We start from the raw sequence: 19,850 nt of genomic DNA, 5'->3' as shown, positions 1-19,850 counted from the left end.
CAAAAAGTGGGACCATCCCAATGGATTGCTGCGCGCGGAATTTCCCAGGCCACCACCGCCCGCCGCCACCCAGTGGACACCTCTTTTTTTTCCCTCGTTTGGGCGCGCTTGCACGCAACCCGGGGTCTCCACCGTCCTGCAGGTCCGCTGTCGTCGCTGCGGGTCATGCGCTGATGCCGTCGCTGCTTCAGCGGGCGGGAACTCGGTGAGAGCTTCATCAATTCAGCTCCAAGTTGAAGATTAAAAACCCCCCCTCTCCCTCCCGAAAATCGCACCCCTACGGAAACTGGCTCGCAATACACGCATCTGAGTCGCCAATCTGCCCTCTCGCGCCTGGCATCTCCTGGTCTTTTCGAAAGGCCACGCGACAAGCTCCCCGACTCCTCCACTCATGTCGCGCCGGTGAACAATGTCGTACTACTTCGCCATCGTCGGCACGCAAGACAACCCCCTCTTCGAGTATGAGTTCGGCACTTCCAAGCAGGGTGGTGACGGCATGTCGCGCTTCAACGAGCAGATCCGCCACCTGAACCAGTTCATTCTGCATAGCAGTCTGGATATCGTGGAGGAGGTGCAATGGGCGCATGGACAAATGTAATCAACAACCACATTCTCTCCTCCGTCCTCCTCGTCTTCTTGGTCATTCCCGTCGTGGATCTACAGAGAAGCACTGGGCATACACTAACGCAGCCTTGCCGTCCCTCTAGGTACCTCAAAGTCGTCGACAAGTTCTTCAACAACTACGTCTCCTGCTTCGTCACTGCTGGCAACGTCAAGTTCCTCCTCCTCCACCAGCCCTCCGCCCCATCGAGTACGGCGTCTTCCCGATCATCTACGGCCATCGGCGCCAACCCCACAAGTCCGGCGACAGAAGAAGCGATCAAGAACTTCTTCCAGGAGGTGTACGAAAACTGGGTCAAGGCGATTATGAGCCCGTTCTACAAGGTCAACATGGAAGTCAAGAGTCCAGTGTTTAGGTCACGGGTTGTTGCGGCGGGAAGGAAATATTTGTAGTTGACAGATGGCTGAGGGACGACAGGGTCAACAGCACTGTGGGTCACGTACGGCTAGCTTTCTACGCGTTGCGTACCCCCGCATAAAAACGTAAACAATCTCACGAGTCACGATTCCAGCGCGTTATATTCGAAACAAGTTATGGTTGTTCAAGTCACCATTGTGGTGTGTTCCATTCAGACAATGCGTCTGCCTATCGACGCCTTGAGTACTATCATTCCCGAAGTCTCGTGATCCCCAACGCCATAAATCAACGTGATGTATCCATATCCCATTACCGTTGAAAGACCAATGAACCATACACAACAAGCCTCACTCACGACAGAGATGCCACGTTGTGGATCCAATATGCCGCAAGCAAAGCAAAGCCGCGTCAGAGACACGCTTAACCACCGAAACCGTACAGGGTGCGGCCCTGGCGCTTGAGAGCGTAGACAACGTCCAGGGAGGTGACGGTCTTGCGCTTGGCGTGCTCAGTGTAGGTGACGGCGTCACGGATGACACCCTCAAGGAAGGACTTGAGGACACCACGAGTCTCCTCGTAGATCACTGGAGAGCATATTAGCATGTGTTGCAGACTCGTATTGTAGGTTCCAACTTACTGGCAGAGATACGCTTGACACCACCACGACGAGCGAGACGACGGATGGCGGGCTTGGTAATACCCTGAATGTTGTCACGCAAAATCTTGCGGTGACGCTTGGCGCCGCCCTTTCCGAGGCCCTTGCCGCCCTTGCCGCCTGAGGAAATGTAAGTATTAGAACGGATAGAAAGCTTGGAGTCGTCGTGTTGAGGCAGTCTGGATGCGACGCGACCTGATGGAAGTGGCAGGACGCGTCCAAGAAGAGAAGCGCATGCCGATGGGCCCTCGCCTATTAAAGCGCGGGGTACGCCACTAATCGAGACGCGACACCGCCATAGCGGAGGTAACAGACGAATAAATAAAGATGGTACTTACGTCCAGTCATTGTGATGAGGTTATTTGAAGTGGATGTTCTTTAGTGGATGGAATAGACGCGTCTGGTAGACGGGTGCTGATGACGTTTGTATGGTTGGTGGTAGATACGGTCTGGGTGTGGGAAAAGAGAAAGGTGGGAATGGGGAGAGTTTGAGGGGGAGAAGAATAAATAAGGCGGTGCAGCAAGTCCGGGGGGACAGTTACTGATTGTGTGGTGCAGGTCGGATCAGTAGGCTAGTCCTGATTTGGCGAGTGCTGTATTTTTGAAAAATAGCGAAATGGTAGGGTCCCTATTTTCTGCCGGGTATTTTCCAAGTCACTGTCAGCCTGTTGCAGAGCGCTGTTTTAGCAAGCGCGTTTTGGGTCTTGTTGTGAATTACTGGGTGGGTGGACTGCGTGGTTCGTGCACGACTCTTCCTTTGGGCCAAACAGCAAGAGCCTAGCAGGGGGGTGTTGGTTTCCCAAAGCAGCGCACAAGGCAAGGGCGGGTTGATTCTGACTGGTCTGAGCTTTCCATCATAACTGCAATAACCTGGTCTTTTTTGGTCACGCATCAAGCGTCTTCCCGCCGTTCTGGCTGCCATCCGCTTTTTCCTTCCGCAGCCATCAAACTGATTTTTGATTGGCTAGGGTGTCGTTCCTCCACCTAGACCATGCAAGGGACTCCACAGATCACCTTTGTTTGCCGGTTCGACTTGGGACCTTCGGGAAGCTGCTCCAACAGCCGTCCATCATCACATACCGGGGCACGTAGCCATCCGAGCCGACAGCTCAAGACCCAGACGACGAGGTGCTGCTTATCGCTGGCTCGACCCGATCCCACGTGACATAGTACAAAGTCAACTTGATGTAATGGTGAAGTGGTGCTCAGCAGCCCACATGCTTCGTCAAGCTAAGTAGATGGATGCGGAAGGCTTAAATCCAAGCACGCGTCTTGGTCCGTGTCCTGAAGACGTGGGCGTTTGACCGTCTACAACAACGGCTCCTCAGTCAGCAATGATCGAATACCATGCATACATCCCGCGCTGTGCTTTGTGTGTTCTCAATTCATATCTTCATACTTGGGTAAATGTATCATTCGGATTAAGTGATGCATTACAGAGCTTCTCGTGACCAGTTATTTACTGTGTCAGTACCGTGATGCATGTGAGGGCGCTAATATACATGAGGGCCGGCCGTCCAGCCCTTCCCAAGCCAATATGCTTCCCCTGCTTGCTTTCCTAAACGCCGATGCCATGCAGCATGCCGACTGACATGAATCCGTGTCTTCGTGCTGTTATACCATGCCTAAACCCAAGCTTTGGCGAACTTGCATTCATCCCGTCGTACCCAGACTCGTCTCCAATTCTCGCAACAACCCAGGAAATGCATATAAAACTGCTGAGAGCCCCTCCTATTGTTCGCACGGCCAGATAAAATCAGCATCAGGCAAGTGCCATCTTTGTGGCTCTACCTCTCAAGTCATCATGGAATCTTCCATGCCCATGTCATCCTCGATGCTCTCGATTGCGTCCTTGATCGACTGGCTGGCCTGTATAACCCGTTAGCTGAAGCCACCATATCGGGAGTCATGGCAGTCCTTACCTTTGGATCCAGAGCAAGAGCATTGCTGAATGCGCGTACAGCCATCTGCTTCTCGTTGATGTTCCTATACAACTTGCCGAGAAGGAAGTGCACCATGGCTTCATCGGGTGCCATGTCCTTCAAGAGCAGCAGCTCCTTCTCAGCGAGGTCCATTTTCCCGAGACTCATGAGGGCGCGGGCCTTCTTGTAGCGGACAACGGCGGCTCGGGGTGCCAAGTCAGTGGCTTTGCTGTAGAACTGCAATGCAGCCATCATTTGCTTCTGCCTCTCAAGGATCGCTCCGATACGGCAGATAAGGACGGCGTTGGTTGGGTTGATGTCAGACGCCGTGTGGAAGTGTACGTAGGCTTTTTCGTAGTTGCCAAGCTTTTCGAAAACCTGTCCTATGCCGTAATAGGCATTATAGTGGCGCCGGTCAGCTGCGACGGCTTTACGGAAGGCACTGAGAGCCTTTTCGTACTCTTCGTTCGCAACGTGTTCGTGACCTTGCAGGGTGAAGGCGTACGCGAACTTAGGGTTCAGCTGTGTTGCCCGTTTGAAGCAGCGCAAGGCCAGTTCATGTTCTCGTGCCAGCGACCACGCGTTGCCAAGGGCACACCAAGCTTGCGGCGACGTCCAATCGGCATCGACCAGCTCATGTGCGAGGAAAGACAGATCTGTCTCGCGCTTGAGGTGCCAGAGAATGGTCGAATAAATCTCCATGTCCTCCATTCGGGTTGGAGCCACAACGCGAAGCTTTCTGAAGTACTTCTCGGCGTCCTTGTAAGCGGCTTGCTCATGATGCGCTCGGCCCATTTGTGCCAACACCCATGGGGTGTCTTGCTGGCTTCGTGGCAACGAACCATAGATCAGCAAGGCCTCCTGACAACGAAACTTTTTGAGCGAGTAATAGCCAGATGCGAACTTCTTGAGCAACTCCATGACCCACTTCAACGCCTCTTCGATCTTGGCATTGTCAGGCTCCGGCGGCGCAGATTTCGGCGCGGCATGTTGTACTGCGTGAGGCTCCCTCACGCGGGTAGTCTCGGCATGATCAACGTCCATGCCACTGTCTTCAATGGGCTTACGGTTGCCACTGACAACTCTGCCGACGCTGGAGCCACTAGAGCCAGGCCGCATCATTCGAGATATTTGGGGTCTAGCCTTCTTCAGCTCGCGGGTTGCAGCGGCACCAATGGTAGCAGCGCCGGAGTTTGCCTTGGCGATCGAGGGCTTGTTAAACATGTTGAGCCTCGCGCTTCTCCGTTGCGCAGGGGCACTGGCTTCTTCGGAGTGTTGCCTGGACTGAACTGGATGCCCGGACACCGTCCTCTTTCGCTCGGAAGGTGCCGTTGTTGATCGAAAAGCTCCAGTGCCAGTGCCAGTGTCAGAATGCAATTCCACGGATTGTTGCTGCTCCTTATCCTGGCTTCTGGTGCTTCTCTTGGCGCCCAGTCTGTAGCTCATCTTCGGTGGAGCTTCCAGAAAGCCGGGTTCCACGGCATGGGCGGTCCTCGTCCTCCGCGGCGGCGCCTGTGGTGGCTCGGCGGCGCCAAAGGTTGAACGCATAGTCGGGACTTCTGGCATCGACACCGGGCCCGTAGGTGTTTCCATGAGATCCAAGTCACCATTGCTCATGGACGGCGGGGCCAGTCGCGACCTCGCAGCCGTGATTTTCGACATGAAGTCATTCTCCTCTGTCTCCGCAGAGAAAACGTTGGCACTGAAAGGCATGTCCTGGTATGTAGAGGACCGGTGGAGGTTGAAGGGATCGGATGAGTCCATGGCGGTCCGAACAGAGGGTTTCTTGGGCTCGAAAGAATTCGTCGAGCCCTCCTTGGGCCCCTGGGTCAAGGACACGGCTTCTTGGTCGAAGGACCGGGTCAGAGGCTCGGTGACTTGAAATATGTTGGGCACTCTGAGTTCCACGCCCATGTCGCAGAGTGCCTGGAAGGCATCCCACATGAAAGGGTTGACCCTCACTGCAGTCTCAAAGCACTCGATGGCTCTCCGCTTGTCATCGTACGCCCGGTACAGCTTTCCTAGCAGACACAGAACGGCAGCCTCGTCCGGGTAAAGAGAGCGAGTCGATGTGGTGTGCTTGCCCATGTTCATCTTGCCAATCCACTTCTCGCGCGCCTTTTCTAGGGCATTGATTCCATCTTTATACCGCTCCATTTTCATGCATGCATGCGCAAAGACCCAGGCGGCACCCAAATTTGTTCCACGGGATGCAGACGGTCTGCTGATTTCGAAGGCAGTCCTATGGTCACCGAGGCGGAGGTGGCAGAGAGCCAAAAGATGTGCGGACTCGCTCGATTTCGGGTCTTGGGCGCTTAGCCTTTCGGCGAAAAAGAGGGCATTATCGTAGGCATTGTTGTCGACATGGTAGTATATGACCTGGCGCAGCAGCCCTGTTATGGCTGCGCTCGTGGGCGCCATTCTCGGGGGTGGTGAAAAGAGGTAGGCGGCTCGGTGGAGGGGGTTAACGTTGACGGCCGATTATGGCCATGGGACCTCGCGGGGGTGGGTAGTATTTGTCGAGCTGGAAGGGTAGAAGTTCCCGGTGCCTCGCCTACGTCCCGAGACGACAGGCGGCTGCGGTTAAGAAGCGTGGCTGAGCTCTGTCGAGCTTGTATATTGTGATTTGTGCAAGCGCAAAAAGTTGCGTTCGTGAATTTCGAGGTGGGCAATGGCGCGGAGCCTGAGGCCAAGAGCAGCGGCAGGGATTGCGGGCGTGTTTCTACCGGCTGGCCAGAGGTATTAACAATTAAAGACGACAATAGATGGCGGTGCAATGTCGAGGTGGTTCAGTAGATGCTGGTCAAGGCGACAGCAAGTAGCATAAGGTCGTGGAGGTGATCCAATGGGTATTTTGCTGCTGCGTGCCTGTTGGGGGAGAAGCAGGCGTTCGTTCGTGGTGGGTCCCGCGAATTGTTTGGGTTTCCCTGGCGGGTGAAAGAAACGCAGTAGTAGTGAACTCAATCAAAGGTATCTACCGCATCGGCTCTTAGCAGCAGTACAAGACAAGGCCGTGGTCCATCTGACCGACTGAATAGGGTATTCTAAAAAGAACACGGCAACAGAGTGCAGTAAATAAGACACGCGAAGGAAAAAAGGAACGAAGCGGAGGGGCGAAGAGGAGGAGGAGGAGGAAGGCACCCAGAGTCAACAGACGTCAGGCCAGGTCAGCCGTGCACTTTCCGTGGGATGGCAAGAAGTCGTGAAGGTGTCAGTTCAGGTCCGGTTCCATGTCCATGTCCACTCCACGTTTGGTACGGACAGAGGTCTGGATGGGTTCTTAGTTCTCCCGTGTTGACCTGACGGCGGCGTTTCCATCGTTAGGTCGCGCCTGGTGTTATGGTGCTGCAGGCCTGATTGGCTCATGCAATACCTCAGAGACCACCGTCACTTCACCCAGCAACAGGATGAAGCGCCCAGTCAGCGGCCCTTCTGCCTGCCAACCCCCTGCCTGCCAGCCCCCCCACCCCGGCTCTCCGTACTATGTCGGCCACGACGCCCCGTTCCTTGCACCTACCCGCCACCTTTCCTTACGGTGTCCCACTTTTCATCGCCCGCCCGTTCCAATGGATCCCGCGCTTAAGCCACACTTTGTTGATGGAATTTCGTCACTCCCGTCATCTAGGGTCAACTTGCCTGGCCGCAACCTGTCTTTATTCACAGGAACGTCGGGCCCACTCTAAGCACCAGAAACATCAAACAATTCAATTGACCTCAAACCCGTTCTTGAGCTCTTGGGCAGGCATCCGGTCATCCCTACCACCATTTTACCAAACTGCAGACGTCACCTCCGAGGCAACCCTTAACAACCCCAAAGATGGCGCAAAAGGCAAAGAAGGACAGGGCCAAGTCCAACGCCGCCGCTCTGAACAACCTCCACATCGGCTCCGCCATTGTCAACATCACCTTTCTCCTTTCCCACTTCCTCTTCAGATCCCGCTCTCTGTTCTGGTTTTTCCTGTTCTCCGCCCCTGCCTTGATCTGCGAGTTCGTCTTGGAAAATGCTGGACGTCCCAAGTATGATGCGGGAGGTGGCCTCAAGACCTCAGGTGAAGACCTTGGAGCTGCGGGCTTGACCGACTACATGTTCGACGTCATCTGGGTTACATGGGCCTCGGCTGTACTGGTCATCTTGTTCGGCAATTGGGGTTGGGTGCTGTGGCTCGCTGTACCCGCCTACGGTATATATGCCGGAGCTGGTCTGCTCGGAGCCGGCAAGCGGATGGCCCAGATGGGGGCTGCAAACAACGATGAGCCTGCTCCGCCCGTCAACAGGAGGCAGCGTCGAGCTGCATAGTTCGGTTACAAAGTCGCTGTATAGGACTGAGCAGTTGAGGCGCAAGGTCTATTCCAATCTATCGAAACTGGTCCGCCTTAGTCTTGTCTATGCCACGGCTTCTCCTCAGTCCACTGCTTGATAATCTCGGCGTCTACATCTCGCACTAGGACGTGTATATGCTCCAATGCCCGGACACTCTGCAGGGCTACCCAGTTCTTGAACCAGACGACCCGGCCTGCTCCGTCCTCGCCAAGACTCTCGACGAAGTATCTGTCAATGAATTCTTGGACGACATGTCTACTTTCTGGCGTCATATCTCCGGTCCCGGGGTCTGTCGGTATGATGGTGCGCAGCCAGACCACGATATGGGTGATGCCCGGGTCAAGTCCATACGGCCAGTCGTTGACGAGAACCCGGTAGTCGGACGTGTTATCAAACGGCACAAGCGACTTTGGTGTGAATGGAGGCTCGCCCCAAAGCTTGGGCAAGCGGTTTGCGAGTAGGTATTGGCTCATAGAGCCATACTCAGCCTTGGTCTCGGCTGTCCATTTCATGTATCGACGGAGATCTGAAGGCTTCCGCTTCAGAACCTCCAGCTTGTTTGTCTCTGGCATCTAGTTAGAAACCCCGAGTACATGTACTAGATAGATTGAAAAATGAGAGATGCCCATACCTATAATCTTCTTCAGCTCTTCCCAGTCATGCTTCTTGAACTCCTCGTCCGTTTGTGATAGAACCCACTTATCAACATCTGTGAGGGGGAAAGGTGCTTCTTCTACAGGAACATCGCCCATGTCGGAAGATTTCGGCGTAGCGCAAGGGGCGCTACAACGTTGGAGAAGAGGCTGAATTGTGGTGGTTGAGGAAACGAGTCCTGGACAGGGGCGGGACAGTGACTTGACAAAAGGAAGAGGGTGCTACAGAGTCAACTAATCGGCGGCAAGGAGCCGGCGACTGGGCTGCCATGCAGCGGAAGATCAGCGGTCCGGCTTCCTCATTCGTCTCCAAATAGGTAAATGCTTCCTCCTAAGCTCATTCAGCCCACCACATGAATGGCTAAAAACCACAAAGACGTTTCTCTCCTATTTTTTGCCATCTTGTTGCTTTCTACTCTCAGTCCCGCTCTATTTTTTTTGACATATTATAAGAATCCCTTTGAATAGGAGGGGAAAGAAGCTGATGAGAATATATCTTCCGTCTTCTTTGTCACCACACATGCATGCCTATTCAGATAATTGCTACTCAGGGCAAGCCGACCCCGCTCAGAGCACATTCACCTCAGCAATTCGGCCTTTTCCCCTTGACCTATCTCATCACAGGAGATGGCATCGTGCTGGCTGAGCACATGCCTTTATAACCGAGAATTGATTACTGACACAGTAGTTTGCGAAGACATGATACAACAAATATAAAGAAAAGAAAAATATTCCAAGGTCAAACGGGCAGCTTACCGATTATTCCGGCAGACCCTGGTGTTCGTGATGGAAATGTTATTGAACAAGACTCAATAGCCGTTCACTTATAGTGAGGGCAGGTGTAGACTCCAAGAGAACGGCAACAATCCGCGATCGCCCCCGCCCGAGCTGGCAACTTAAACCTAATCAATGAAAAACCGCGGTCTCTGAGCTCTCCTCGGCCTTTGCACCCAGCAGGTGGGTGGGTGCTGCCATTGCCTAATACTCGGGGGAAGGTGCCCGCACATAACAGGTTTCCGGGGACCGGGGGCGTTGGGCGGGCGAGGCCGCCCTTTACAATTGGCGACTCAGTCACTGGAAAATAGGGATGTTCAGGCAGCCTTCGTTGACGAGCTTCCAACCCACAACCAACATCACAGGTCTAGACACTGCATGCTACTCACGACCCTTTTTTCTTTTGCTTTGCGTTTTTAGGACCCTCATTTCAGTTGCATTCGGCTCCTGGGCCGCTTCGGAGTATCACAACATTAGATATCATGGAGAACTCCACGGGTACAACCGCAGCTTTCGCGCATCCATATTATCCTGTCACTGCATCGTTGCCACACTACGCCGTCAACGAGACTCCCGTCGTCAACTTACTCGTTGCTTTCGGGGCAATCATTGCTGCCGTCATCGTTGCAGCAGTATTGGGTGCTAGAAGAACCTATTCCAAGTTGTCGATGCCGGACCAGCTCACCGTGGCTTGGTTCGCGCTCTGTAGGCCCCCAAACAACGTCTTTCTCCAACATTATCTAACGGTCTCACCCAGGCGGTTTTCTGCACTGCTTCTTCGAGGGTAAAGTACCAGCCACCCTCTGATCCGAATCAGACTAACATAAAGCATCAGGATACTTCATATTCAATCATCGGCGTCTTGCGAGTACCCAAACCCTTTTCGGCCAGCTCTGGAAGGAATATGCCCTATCAGACTCTCGATATCTAACATCTGACCCCTTTATGCTCTGCGTCGAGTCTTTCACAGTGGTTAGTTGCCAAATTCATGCACATCACGGGCGGAAAAAAAAACTGACGAGGACTCCAGCTCGTATGGGGCCCCGTCTGCTGGGCCATAGTCGCCAGTATTGCCAAGCGAAGTCAGTTTCGCCATCCCCTACAGGTCGTCATGTGCATCGGCCACTTGTACGGCGTGGTGCTCTACTACTCGACTAGCCTTACTGAGCTCTACTTCAACGGTGTGTCGCACAGCAGACCTGAATTCCTGTATTTCTGGGTCTACTACGTCGGTTTCAACGGCCCCTGGGTCGTGGTTCCTACGAGTATGTCTACCCTATCTTCTTCTCCGAGGTATATGACTTTGCTGATACAGGTTCTAGTCCTACTTGTCCAAAGCGTGTTGCATATCAAGGGTAACCTCGAAGATCACGAGAAGATGGTGGCGAAGTTGAACAAGATCAATGGCATTATGGGTGACAAGTCTTGGCAGACATATGTACCCCAGGAGTTTGATGAGAAAAAGAACGAGTAATTGTAACAGTGGAGGGGAATAGCGACGAATATTTGATTTGCTTGCTTCAAATAGAAGCGGTTGTAATATGATTTAACGAGACCATGAGTAGCCCGATCGCACTTTTTTGACATAGGATCCAATACCGCAGTGATTGGCCTTTCATGCCCGCTTGACCGAAGTCCCACACGGCCAGCTACTGAATAAGAATGTACTCGGGCACCGGTGTCTAGAATGAAGAGGTGCCATGGAGCGGCGACACTTAACCAGGTTTGGCGACTCTTTGCGGCCAGCAAGGTTACGGATATGAGGAACAAACAGAAGGCCTCTAGAAAGGCGCTAGATCGGGCCAAGATCTCGTTGGCAGGATTCAACTTTCGGAGAAAAGGCAGTTATGTTTGTCAACGAAAGAATGACTCGGTACCACGTCCTCTTATCAAATGGCAGTTCAACTCGTTGACTCAATCACGTCAAGCGGTCCATACCGATACTTCATCCACATTTGGATGCCATCCACCTTGCATCAGTTTCCTATATATCTCTGTCTCCAAGAGGTTGGTGCTGTGCCTTTAAAAGCTGCCTCTTTGTCGAGTCATACATGACCGAGAGATCATTCCTCGGCACATCATTACCAGCCAGTCGTCTATTCAACCACAACGCCGCCCAGATGCCTAGATGCATACCATGTCCCAATGCTTTCGAGTTGCTGGCCAAGTTTCATCATCACAACCGTCTAATAGATGCCCTGCGTCCTATACTGGAAGGTATCGTAGCTAGAAAGGGGTCAGCAGAGCAACATAATTGGATCATTGGATAGACCCACAGCCGTGTATAGTAGCTGCCGAGGGACTTGCCGATCAGATCCGTCTCGACGAACTGTTCCGCTTCATCCGCACTCAGCTGCAGCTGGAATCGTTGGCGGAGGTTGTGCGTAGCCTGCGCTACTCCGGCTGAGTAGCAAGGCATCTTCGAGTCCCGTCCCATCATGGCCACCAAGTCGATAATGTTATCCGCAGACCGCCGCAGGGCTATCACAAGTTAGTCACTGTGACCATGCCTTCCTGGCTGTCGAACATACCCTGGAAAGCCTGCTTGCAGAGCTTCTTGTAGTCTTCGTAATCATCAGACCCAATGCCACCCAGCACCTCGATGTACTCCTGAGTTAGCTTAAAAGGGGCCGCCTCGAAGCCAACTGATCCTGGCGAGTTGGATAGCATGAAGCCAAAGTCGATGTGAACAATATGCCCTTCGCTGTCGATCAAAACGTTGCCGTTATGTCTATCCTTTAGTTGCAAGATGTATGATATCATGCTGTATGCAGCCAGCGAACGCTTGAAGGCGTCCACACCTGCCCTGTACGGTTCGCTGTCAGCAGCCCCGAATGCTTTCAAAAAGTGGTCTCTGAGCGTTGCAAACCGGCGTTTCTGGTTGGGGGCCGTCTCGATTGATAGCGTCAGGCTTCTCTTGATAGAATGCAACGACACACCGTTAGTAATTGTCTCAATCAACCCAGACGATTCTCCGGTGACGAGGATGCGCATGAGTTTCACCCACACATTGACCTCTGCGTCGACCCAAATTTTGTGGCAGACATCAATGAGTTGGCAAGCAAAAGCTTCCTGGCGTAGATCGGCGCCTGTCTTGACAATGACACTGACCAAGTCCCAATTCTTCATCCAGCCGTACGGCGAGGTCTTGCGGATCCGCTCTTTCTTTGCTTGCCACGCCTCACCGAAGACGGCCGCACTAGGATCATCACGGTCGCCCTTGCTCTGAATACCACCCGTCTTAATGTCGTTTTCCATTCTAGCAAGCCCAGCACCAGCGTTCAGCCCTGGTTCAACGGGTGATTCACCCTCAACCTCAGGGGGTTCGTTGTTCGCCTGCGCGGTGGATGCTTTAGCAATAATGGTGTCGAATGTCGGGCCTTGCTCGTCCATGTCGAAGCTTTGCTCCTCAAGACTTTGCATACTGGCAATAATTTTCGCTCTAATTGCCTGCACCTCATGTCTCGGCCGCTTGCCGCTCGTAGCCTCAAGCTGGGCCAGCATCTGTGAGGCGGTACGCATATGTGTAGCAAGTGCTGAGAAATCGGGCTGGTCTACTGAAGTGTTGCCGCGTGTGGAAATAGTCATCTTACGAAGCGGGCCTGGAGGACTGTTCGATCTTGAAGTAGATGCACCGGAGCTTCGCGGGGTTATCATTTCCGAAACTACGCTTGACATTGCTGTAGTATTGCTCGGGAGACGCTGAGGTTGAGAGACAGAAGGCTGTTTCCCCTGATACCTCTGCGAGGTATCTTCATCGAACGGTTTGAGCATTGGTGAACTTCCCAAATCACCAGAAACTGGCTCGAACACACTGTCAATGACAGGCTCTGGGGTCTTTGGCGCTATGGGGATGCGGGGCGAGTCCGAGAGGTCGAATATACGCCGCGTGTGAGTCGGATCGGACAGAAGAGTGGCTAAAAGCCTCTTGTTGTCTGGCGTGTCTGGGTCGAAAGTAAAGTCATCCCTCAAGACCTCTACCATAAGCAGATATGGCACCTTCTCCGCGCTGTTCAGCACTGTCGACTCTGTCGGATTCAAGCGGACGATTCGGTGGTGCCTGCTCTTCGCTGGAGAACCATCCACCAGCGTTGGTGGACAAATGACCGGAACGTCTACTTCCGCCGGGAGATCTTGTGCAATAAGAGCCAATTCAGCTCTAAGAGCACTTAGACGAGCAGGCTTCGGTACAATCACGAGCCTGTTTGAAATTCCCTCGAGAGCGGTCAAAAACTGCGTTTCACATCGGAAATAATGCTGCCGCAGTAGCCTCGTCTTTTGCAGCGGCGTCAGCTCTGCAGCGGTGGCGCCACTCTTGAAATGGAGAGAATGTCTCCTGGCCAAAGAATCGCCAGGCCTTTGGGGAAGCCCTGCCGATACAGGAGTCGTCGGTCTGGTAATGGCCAACCTTGGAGATCGTAGATCTGGGAGTGGCAGTGATGAGGAGCTAAGACGAGCATCGTCGTTCTTCATGTTGAGATGAGGAGGCAGGCGCTTAGTCTCGACGGGTGTCCTGGAGCCAGCCGAATCTGGCCGCGATGGGGACGGTTCCGTCGACCGATGTTGCAAGTTGCCCGACGCAACGCCCGACGTTACTAGATCTGGGGTGCTGGTGATCCGGCCGCCATCTTTTGTACGCTTAGATCTCGTGCTTCCAGCAGTTACCGTGTGCGACCGCGTCATCTGCGTCAGCTTGGGGTTGCCTTCTCTGGAATCGGATATCAAATCCTCGGACGGCTGAGGCTTCCGGGCCTGTGCCACCGCAAGTGGCCCCGCCCACCGAGGCACCAGGGGCACCGCGACGCTAGCCAAGACAAAGCTCGCAAGCACCGTAACCGGCAGAATGTTCTCCTTGATCTTCTCGTGCCTTGCAGCGTCCGGCAGGCCGAACACGATGTGCTGCACCTTATTGTACACTCTCCGACATGTTTGAAAGGCTTTGGACTGCGGATTGGACGACAGGTCGTGTAGGTACGTCTGAAAGAGCCAAAAGGTCTGGGAGGTAGTGAGCAACGAATGTATCAGCGCGCAACAGCGGGGAAGCGGCACGAACCAGGAGCGCAGCAGTCACTGACTCTTCGCACAAGTCCATAAGGAACTCCTCCAGTGCCATGGACTCATTGTCGACGCTGATTATAAGGTGGCATAGCTGCGGCAGGAAGAATTCGATGTCCTCGTAAGGGAATTGTCGCAGCTTGTTGCAGAGGACATAGTGAATGCCCACATGGTCGGCGTAACGACTAAATCAATGAGAAGTCAGAGGTCAGCGGCTTTCCAACGTCGTGGCAGCGCCAATGGGGTGGCGTAGAGCATGCCGCGATAGGTAGGCAAAGAGGGAAAAGAGCTCACGAGAGGTAGGAGACGGAGAGAAAGGGGTTCGAGTTGAAGACGTCGGACTCAAGGAATCGCTTGAGCAAGTCCCACGACATTGGTTACGCCACGAAGCGGAATGAAAGATGCAGGTGCAGCGAGGCTCGGTGCCTCATTGATCATGGACATGAACGGGATTCGTAGTAAGATTGATGGTTTCGCATGGCGGGGAGCTCAGAACTTCGAGTGGGAGCACGCAAGAGAGGTACACACGGTGGCCGGTTACTGGATGTAGATAGGTAGCTCCCTCTCCGCCGTGAATTGGAAGTCGATTTGTCCACTAATCTGAGGGCGTGACTTGGAAGGTGGGAGGACCGCCCCATGTTCGACCCGCAGTTTCTAGTGCCTAAAATTTCTGGCCTCAAATTAAGGTGCGCCGGTTACCTCAGCGAGCATGAACCTTGGACGAAGCCACGGAGCCATGAGGATACCCAAAGGGGGGAGCCGCAGATTGCCGGGCCCGAGAGGACATGGTCGCGCTAGTATCAATCGAGCCAATGCCGAACCCCTGACTGCGGGGCAGCATCGTCTTATATGCATGTGCGGCGTTTAGTAGCATAGGCTCGTTAGGCTCATCTTCCGGTGTAAGACCCATGAAGTCTCAGGGAGGAGTGAGCGTCATGAGTGAGCGGTTGATAGACTAGGATGGTTCTGACAGGGCGTTGTCGACTACATTAATGCCACACTGACAGAGACAGGTATTGAATGAAATTTTGGGTCAGTAAAGAGTGAGTTTTCAGGTGAGACGATCCCAGTGTAGGAGGCTTGGTGCCATTGTTCTTCGCCGGCTTACTGGTGGTGATTATTACGATGCGCAAACAATAAATATCTTCATTCTAAAAATGTTGTGAATGCATGTCCAACGACAGGTTCAATGCGCATACAAGGAAGACAATCCGTCCATGGCATGCAAGCCGAGGAAGCAGCGCTATTTCCTCCGTGCCGTGTACCCTATGCCCCCAAGTGACAAGTTTTTGTCATGTCACCCAACGCCGTTGTAGATGCTAGCCAGTCCAACGCCAGTCCTCATAACCCTATCGTATTTCTCATCATGGAAGTGCTCGCTGCCTCGGGCTGAAGCGGGCTTACACGGACTTCTTCTTTCGGCCACCTTTTCCCTTCTTCTTCGTCTCGACTTCCACTTCTTCTTCACTCTCCGACTCGGCCTTGGAGCGGCCGCCCCTCTTCTCCTCGTCACCAACCTTGGCGGCAATATCGGCCAAAAAGTCGTATTGACCATCCGTCTCAATTACTTGCTTGAGCATTTGAGCAGTGACACGCTTTGAGTTCTTCTCGCGGGCGATTTCTGCGCTTTTGCTGACAACTGCAATCATAAATAGTTCCAGAGCTTTGCCGACCGCGATGGGGGTCTGCTGGGCCACCTTGCCGACTTCCTCATCAGCTTGCATGATGCGCTTTATCCTCGCAGTGGGAAATTTTGTCCGGACTGGTGAAGGATCAATTGGGGGCGGCGAAGGAGCCGGCTGTGTGTTCTTTCTGGGAGGCATTGTTGCTGAACCTGGTGTCTGTGGAAGATGTTGTGGGTCAGGGTTGTACGGAATATCGTACAGCTGAGGTGCGCCGCCGTACTGATGCTTTTGGTCTAGATACCCCTGGCTTTGTGGTGTTGGGGGCTGTTGTGGTTGCTGGTCTTGATATTTGACCGCAGGCTGGATCCCATATGCACTTTGTAGTGGGGGATGTTGCGGAGCAAGAGACGGGTGCTGCTGCTGTGGCGGATGGTGGTACCGAGGAGACAGGTACTGTTGGTGCTGGAGCTGGTTCTGGTGCTGGTGGGTTTGCAATGGTGGCTGATAAGAAGAATATTCGGGATTGATTGCCGTTGAGGGCGGGTAGTGGGGCTGCTCCTGTTTGATGTGTACAGGAGTTGAAGACGACTGGTAAGGTTGGTAGGCGCGCGGCGAGGGGGAGGAGTATTCATATACCAGCGGCGCGGGCGTAGGAGTTTGCAGCTTGTTCAGGTGTTGCTGGTTGTGCTGCAGATTGTGCTGTGGAGGCGTAAGCGGGGCGGGTGCTGCCGAATAAAAAGAAGAGAGGTCCGGCGACTTTGGTGCGTAGTGAGTGTCGTCGGCCATTTTTATTTTAATTTTTCTCCCTCTCTTGGTCTCCTGGAAAAATTGACGGCCGCTTTTTTTTATTTGGAAAGTGGAGGGCAAATGACAGGGGACTTGGCTGGTGCAAAAAAAAGCCAAGCCAAGGTTCCAAGGTTGGCGGCGTGGGGACTGGATGATTAAGCGAGGAGCAGGGACTGGCTTGAGAACAAAAACCAGCCCGCGTCTCCCCTTCTCAACTGCTTCGTTTCGATGAAAATGCGTCTCAACGCAAACAATGTTGCTTGCGTGGTTCCGGCTAGTCAAAGGAGGTAGCCCGTCTAGTCGCTGCGTGTTTCCCGGGGAAGCGGCGTATATGTGAGATTTAAGCTTGTGCTGCCGCGTGCGGTGTAGGCAGTGACAGATCGTCCTAGTGCTACAGTACGTCTGCTGGGAGTCAGACGGGATGGGACTCCGTTGGACGCGGGGCTAATGCAGGGTGCGGTGATGGTGGCAGTGAATCGAGGCAGCAAAATGCTGTCAGACTCGACTTGGACATGAATGCAAGACGAGACGACAAAGATGTCTTTTGGAAATGCGTGGGTGATTTGCGTGTAAAACAGCCTCGGCCAAGGTAACGGGCCGGGCTGAAATACAGGAGCAATTCACACGACGAGACAGAACAGAGCCAGGCACGTCCCAGAACACCGACGCGCTCGTGATGTCTCCAATGGGCGGGATACAGCAATGACAACACACCGTCCTATGAAGGACGGCAACAAGATGTCCTGCAGGGATGGAGACCTCTTCAAGGAAGGCTCAGCACCAAACAGCGGCGAGTAAACAAGAGCTGCGGGTTTGCCAACTGCAAGATGAAGGGCGCTGCTGCCTTCTCCAGATAAAGGAGAGGGCCTTGCAGTGAGACGGGAGAAGGCTCTGACGGCTCACACCAAGACCGTGTCGATGCCTAATGAAGGCAAGGTAGCAGCTAGGCAGACTTGGCCGGGATTCGGACCGGCGCAGTGCCTTTTTCGGCTTGCTGACCACAATGAGGCGTGTGTGAGGCTGAGGCGAGAGAATCCAGTCAATCCTCGAATGCGGACTGATGCGTGAGTAGGTGAAGGGTGGCTGAGGTGCAAAGCGTGGCCGTGAGACACCTCGCTCGGTATTCGTGCAAAGGGTGCGACGACGCGGCTTCTCAATGTAAGTCGCGCGTATGTTTGGACCACACTTCTGCTGAGTCAGGCTTTAAGATACAGCGGGTGACACTCGATAAGGTTTCGGTGTGTATGGCCAGCCAGGGTGGACGAAGGACTGAGCCGGGGGTTTCGGGGTTCAGTCCAGGAGGCGGTGGGCGGTCAGGCGTCCGGCGGGTGTGTGTGTGTGCGGGGCAGCGGTATTCTCGGGAGTGGCCCAGTGCTGTACTTGCGAGAGAAAATAAGGGAAAACGGGGTTTTCTTTGGATACAAAATGTGGAATGAGGGGGGGAAGTAATCTAGAAAAATATCCTCTGTCGTCCAAGTCGTAGTTGCGTGGTAAGTCGAGCCTTACAGTGCCAAAGGACAAGCGCCAATGTGGCGGCGAGGGAGTGACTGGGCAGCCGTGGAATGGCGGATGGCGAATGGCGGATGATGGCGGTGGACTGTGGCAGGTGCAGCCAGCGGCTGGGTGGGTTCCTTCGTCTCGCGGTGAGCGGGTTCCTTTCGCCAGGCGATGGATCTCAGTGGGAATGACCATCGTTTATATGCGCGTCGCGGGCCAGAGCTCCCTTTTGCTCCCCTCTGCTTCCCCAAAAACACGCCCATGCCAGGGTCATGTTGTCATCCTGATTGGACCAGGGTGCTCCATTTTTCCCACGCCTCCCATTTCCCGCACCGCACAGCCTCTAGCTCGCTGCTCGAGGTAAACGTGAGGTACGGATACCACCTACCTATGTACCCCCTCGAGCTATGCACTGCCAGAAGTACCTGCCCTACCCGAAGTATCTTCAAGGTACTCCGTGTCGTGAAATTCTCACCTTTAGCTCCTCCTTCCCCAAGCCCTCAATTTTCATCCGTCTCTTCAATCTGCCGCCATGCCCGTCTCGCTCTCCCTCCCACAGTACAGTCGCAATTAGAAACAACCGACATTTGATCGCGGTCGCATCATTATTCACATCTCGCAGCTTGACCATGCATCGCAGGCCTCACATCCTGTCTAGTCTGCTGTATGTCGCAACCTCGCAGTTGCAGCTGTATCTGGAGGCGCGAAGTAACGTCGGGCAGGCTGGCTGAAGAGGCTGGCTGGCCAAGGCAAGGTAGGACACTATAGGCCGGCTGACCATCCATCACTTTTCTCAGCTTTTCTCTTACCATCGACCTCGCCTTTGTCAGACTCTATCGTCAGGACTCGGCGAGACTGCCCGACTCGACTAGAGGAGAATGACCCGTTCCTGTTGTCCTTTGTCGAGATACGGTTGGAATCGACGAGTCCTCCTTGTGTTCATGAGACAGATCGTCAAACCCCGCCGTCTTTTGCCTTAATGCTGCCTGGAACTGGCACCCTCCCTGCATCTCGGGCAGACACACAACCAACCCTTTTCGACGCGCGCCGTTACCAAGGAACCCCATCATCCTAATAATTAAAAACCAAAGAACTCTTTTTCAGTTGCAAGAACGTCGCCATCATCGAGCAGCTTGCTGTCTGGACTATCCATGACCTCACACGAGACCCACCACAGCTCCCTAACCGTCTGAGCTTTGCGACTGACTCCCGTCGTACTTTGCCTTCCCGGCGGGGCAGCAAAGAACTCGTCCGCATCCTTCAACGCGTCTCAGCGAAATGTTTGTCGCGATTCCTCGACAGAAAATCCCGCTACTGCCGTTGGAATTTCCAACCGGCCGACGGCCCGGTATGCAGGAACACAGCCCAATCATGCAGGTAATCAAACCAACAAAATTCTATTGTTTGCGACCTCTTCTATTGGTTGTCATGGATGATGATAAAAAGAGAAATGGCTGGAGACCACCTACTAGGCCACATCCGCAGAAGCCGAGTTCTCCAACTCTGGTTTTGAGGTTGGCGTGCCTCGGTCTATGACAGTTTTTACTTGATCTAATCTGACCTGGCCCGAGTCCGCCCTTCCC

General features: G+C 53.8%; 8 protein-coding genes across 8 annotated transcripts; 3 read left to right on the top strand and 5 right to left on the bottom strand.

The window, feature by feature from the left end:
• Positions 1-409: 409 nt before the first annotated feature.
• On the top strand, positions 410-1,014 carry EsH8_IV_000396 (TRAPP subunit TRS20; the record flags this gene model as incomplete). Its single annotated transcript, XM_083265286.1, has 2 exons — positions 410-594; positions 708-1,014. The coding sequence occupies 2 exons, from the start codon at positions 410-412 to the stop codon at positions 1,012-1,014; spliced, it is 492 nt and encodes a 163-aa protein (XP_083124181.1).
• A 385-nt stretch (positions 1,015-1,399) lies between these two features.
• Positions 1,400-1,982, bottom strand: EsH8_IV_000395 (histone H4; the record flags this gene model as incomplete). Its single annotated transcript, XM_083265285.1, has 3 exons — positions 1,400-1,563; positions 1,617-1,754; positions 1,973-1,982. The coding sequence occupies 3 exons, from the start codon at positions 1,980-1,982 to the stop codon at positions 1,400-1,402; spliced, it is 312 nt and encodes a 103-aa protein (XP_083124180.1).
• Positions 1,983-3,428: 1,446 nt separating this feature from the next.
• Positions 3,429-5,977, bottom strand: EsH8_IV_000394 (anaphase promoting complex subunit CDC27; the record flags this gene model as incomplete). Its single annotated transcript, XM_083265284.1, has 2 exons — positions 3,429-3,503; positions 3,557-5,977. 2 exons carry the CDS (start codon positions 5,975-5,977, stop codon positions 3,429-3,431), a joined length of 2,496 nt encoding a protein of 831 aa, XP_083124179.1.
• Positions 5,978-7,373: 1,396 nt separating this feature from the next.
• On the top strand, positions 7,374-7,853 carry EsH8_IV_000393 (SND2/TMEM208 family protein; the record flags this gene model as incomplete). The annotated part of the gene is made up of 1 exon (XM_083265283.1): positions 7,374-7,853. The coding sequence occupies one exon, from the start codon at positions 7,374-7,376 to the stop codon at positions 7,851-7,853; it is 480 nt and encodes a 159-aa protein (XP_083124178.1).
• A 77-nt stretch (positions 7,854-7,930) lies between these two features.
• Positions 7,931-8,629, bottom strand: EsH8_IV_000392 (GIG1 family protein; the record flags this gene model as incomplete). Its single annotated transcript, XM_083265282.1, has 2 exons — positions 7,931-8,442; positions 8,509-8,629. The coding sequence occupies 2 exons, from the start codon at positions 8,627-8,629 to the stop codon at positions 7,931-7,933; spliced, it is 633 nt and encodes a 210-aa protein (XP_083124177.1).
• Positions 8,630-9,786: 1,157 nt separating this feature from the next.
• Positions 9,787-10,778, top strand: EsH8_IV_000391 (EXPERA domain-containing protein; the record flags this gene model as incomplete). The annotated part of the gene is made up of 5 exons (XM_083265281.1): positions 9,787-10,009; positions 10,062-10,088; positions 10,140-10,276; positions 10,335-10,569; positions 10,627-10,778. 5 exons carry the CDS (start codon positions 9,787-9,789, stop codon positions 10,776-10,778), a joined length of 774 nt encoding a protein of 257 aa, XP_083124176.1.
• A 712-nt stretch (positions 10,779-11,490) lies between these two features.
• On the bottom strand, positions 11,491-14,733 carry EsH8_IV_000390 (1-phosphatidylinositol 4-kinase; the record flags this gene model as incomplete). The annotated part of the gene is made up of 5 exons (XM_083265280.1): positions 11,491-11,530; positions 11,581-11,785; positions 11,836-14,299; positions 14,358-14,544; positions 14,654-14,733. 5 exons carry the CDS (start codon positions 14,731-14,733, stop codon positions 11,491-11,493), a joined length of 2,976 nt encoding a protein of 991 aa, XP_083124175.1.
• Positions 14,734-15,759: 1,026 nt separating this feature from the next.
• Positions 15,760-16,770, bottom strand: EsH8_IV_000389 (uncharacterized protein; the record flags this gene model as incomplete). The annotated part of the gene is made up of 1 exon (XM_083265279.1): positions 15,760-16,770. One exon carries the CDS (start codon positions 16,768-16,770, stop codon positions 15,760-15,762), a length of 1,011 nt encoding a protein of 336 aa, XP_083124174.1.
• Positions 16,771-19,850: the final 3,080 nt, after the last annotated feature.

This window comes from Colletotrichum jinshuiense, chromosome 4, assembly GCF_051148585.1.
Source record: "Colletotrichum jinshuiense chromosome 4, complete sequence".
NCBI classification, from domain to species: domain Eukaryota; kingdom Fungi; phylum Ascomycota; class Sordariomycetes; order Glomerellales; family Glomerellaceae; genus Colletotrichum; species Colletotrichum jinshuiense.
The sequence above is the reverse complement of the archived record's forward strand: the minus strand, read 5'-3'. Positions and strand labels throughout refer to the sequence as shown.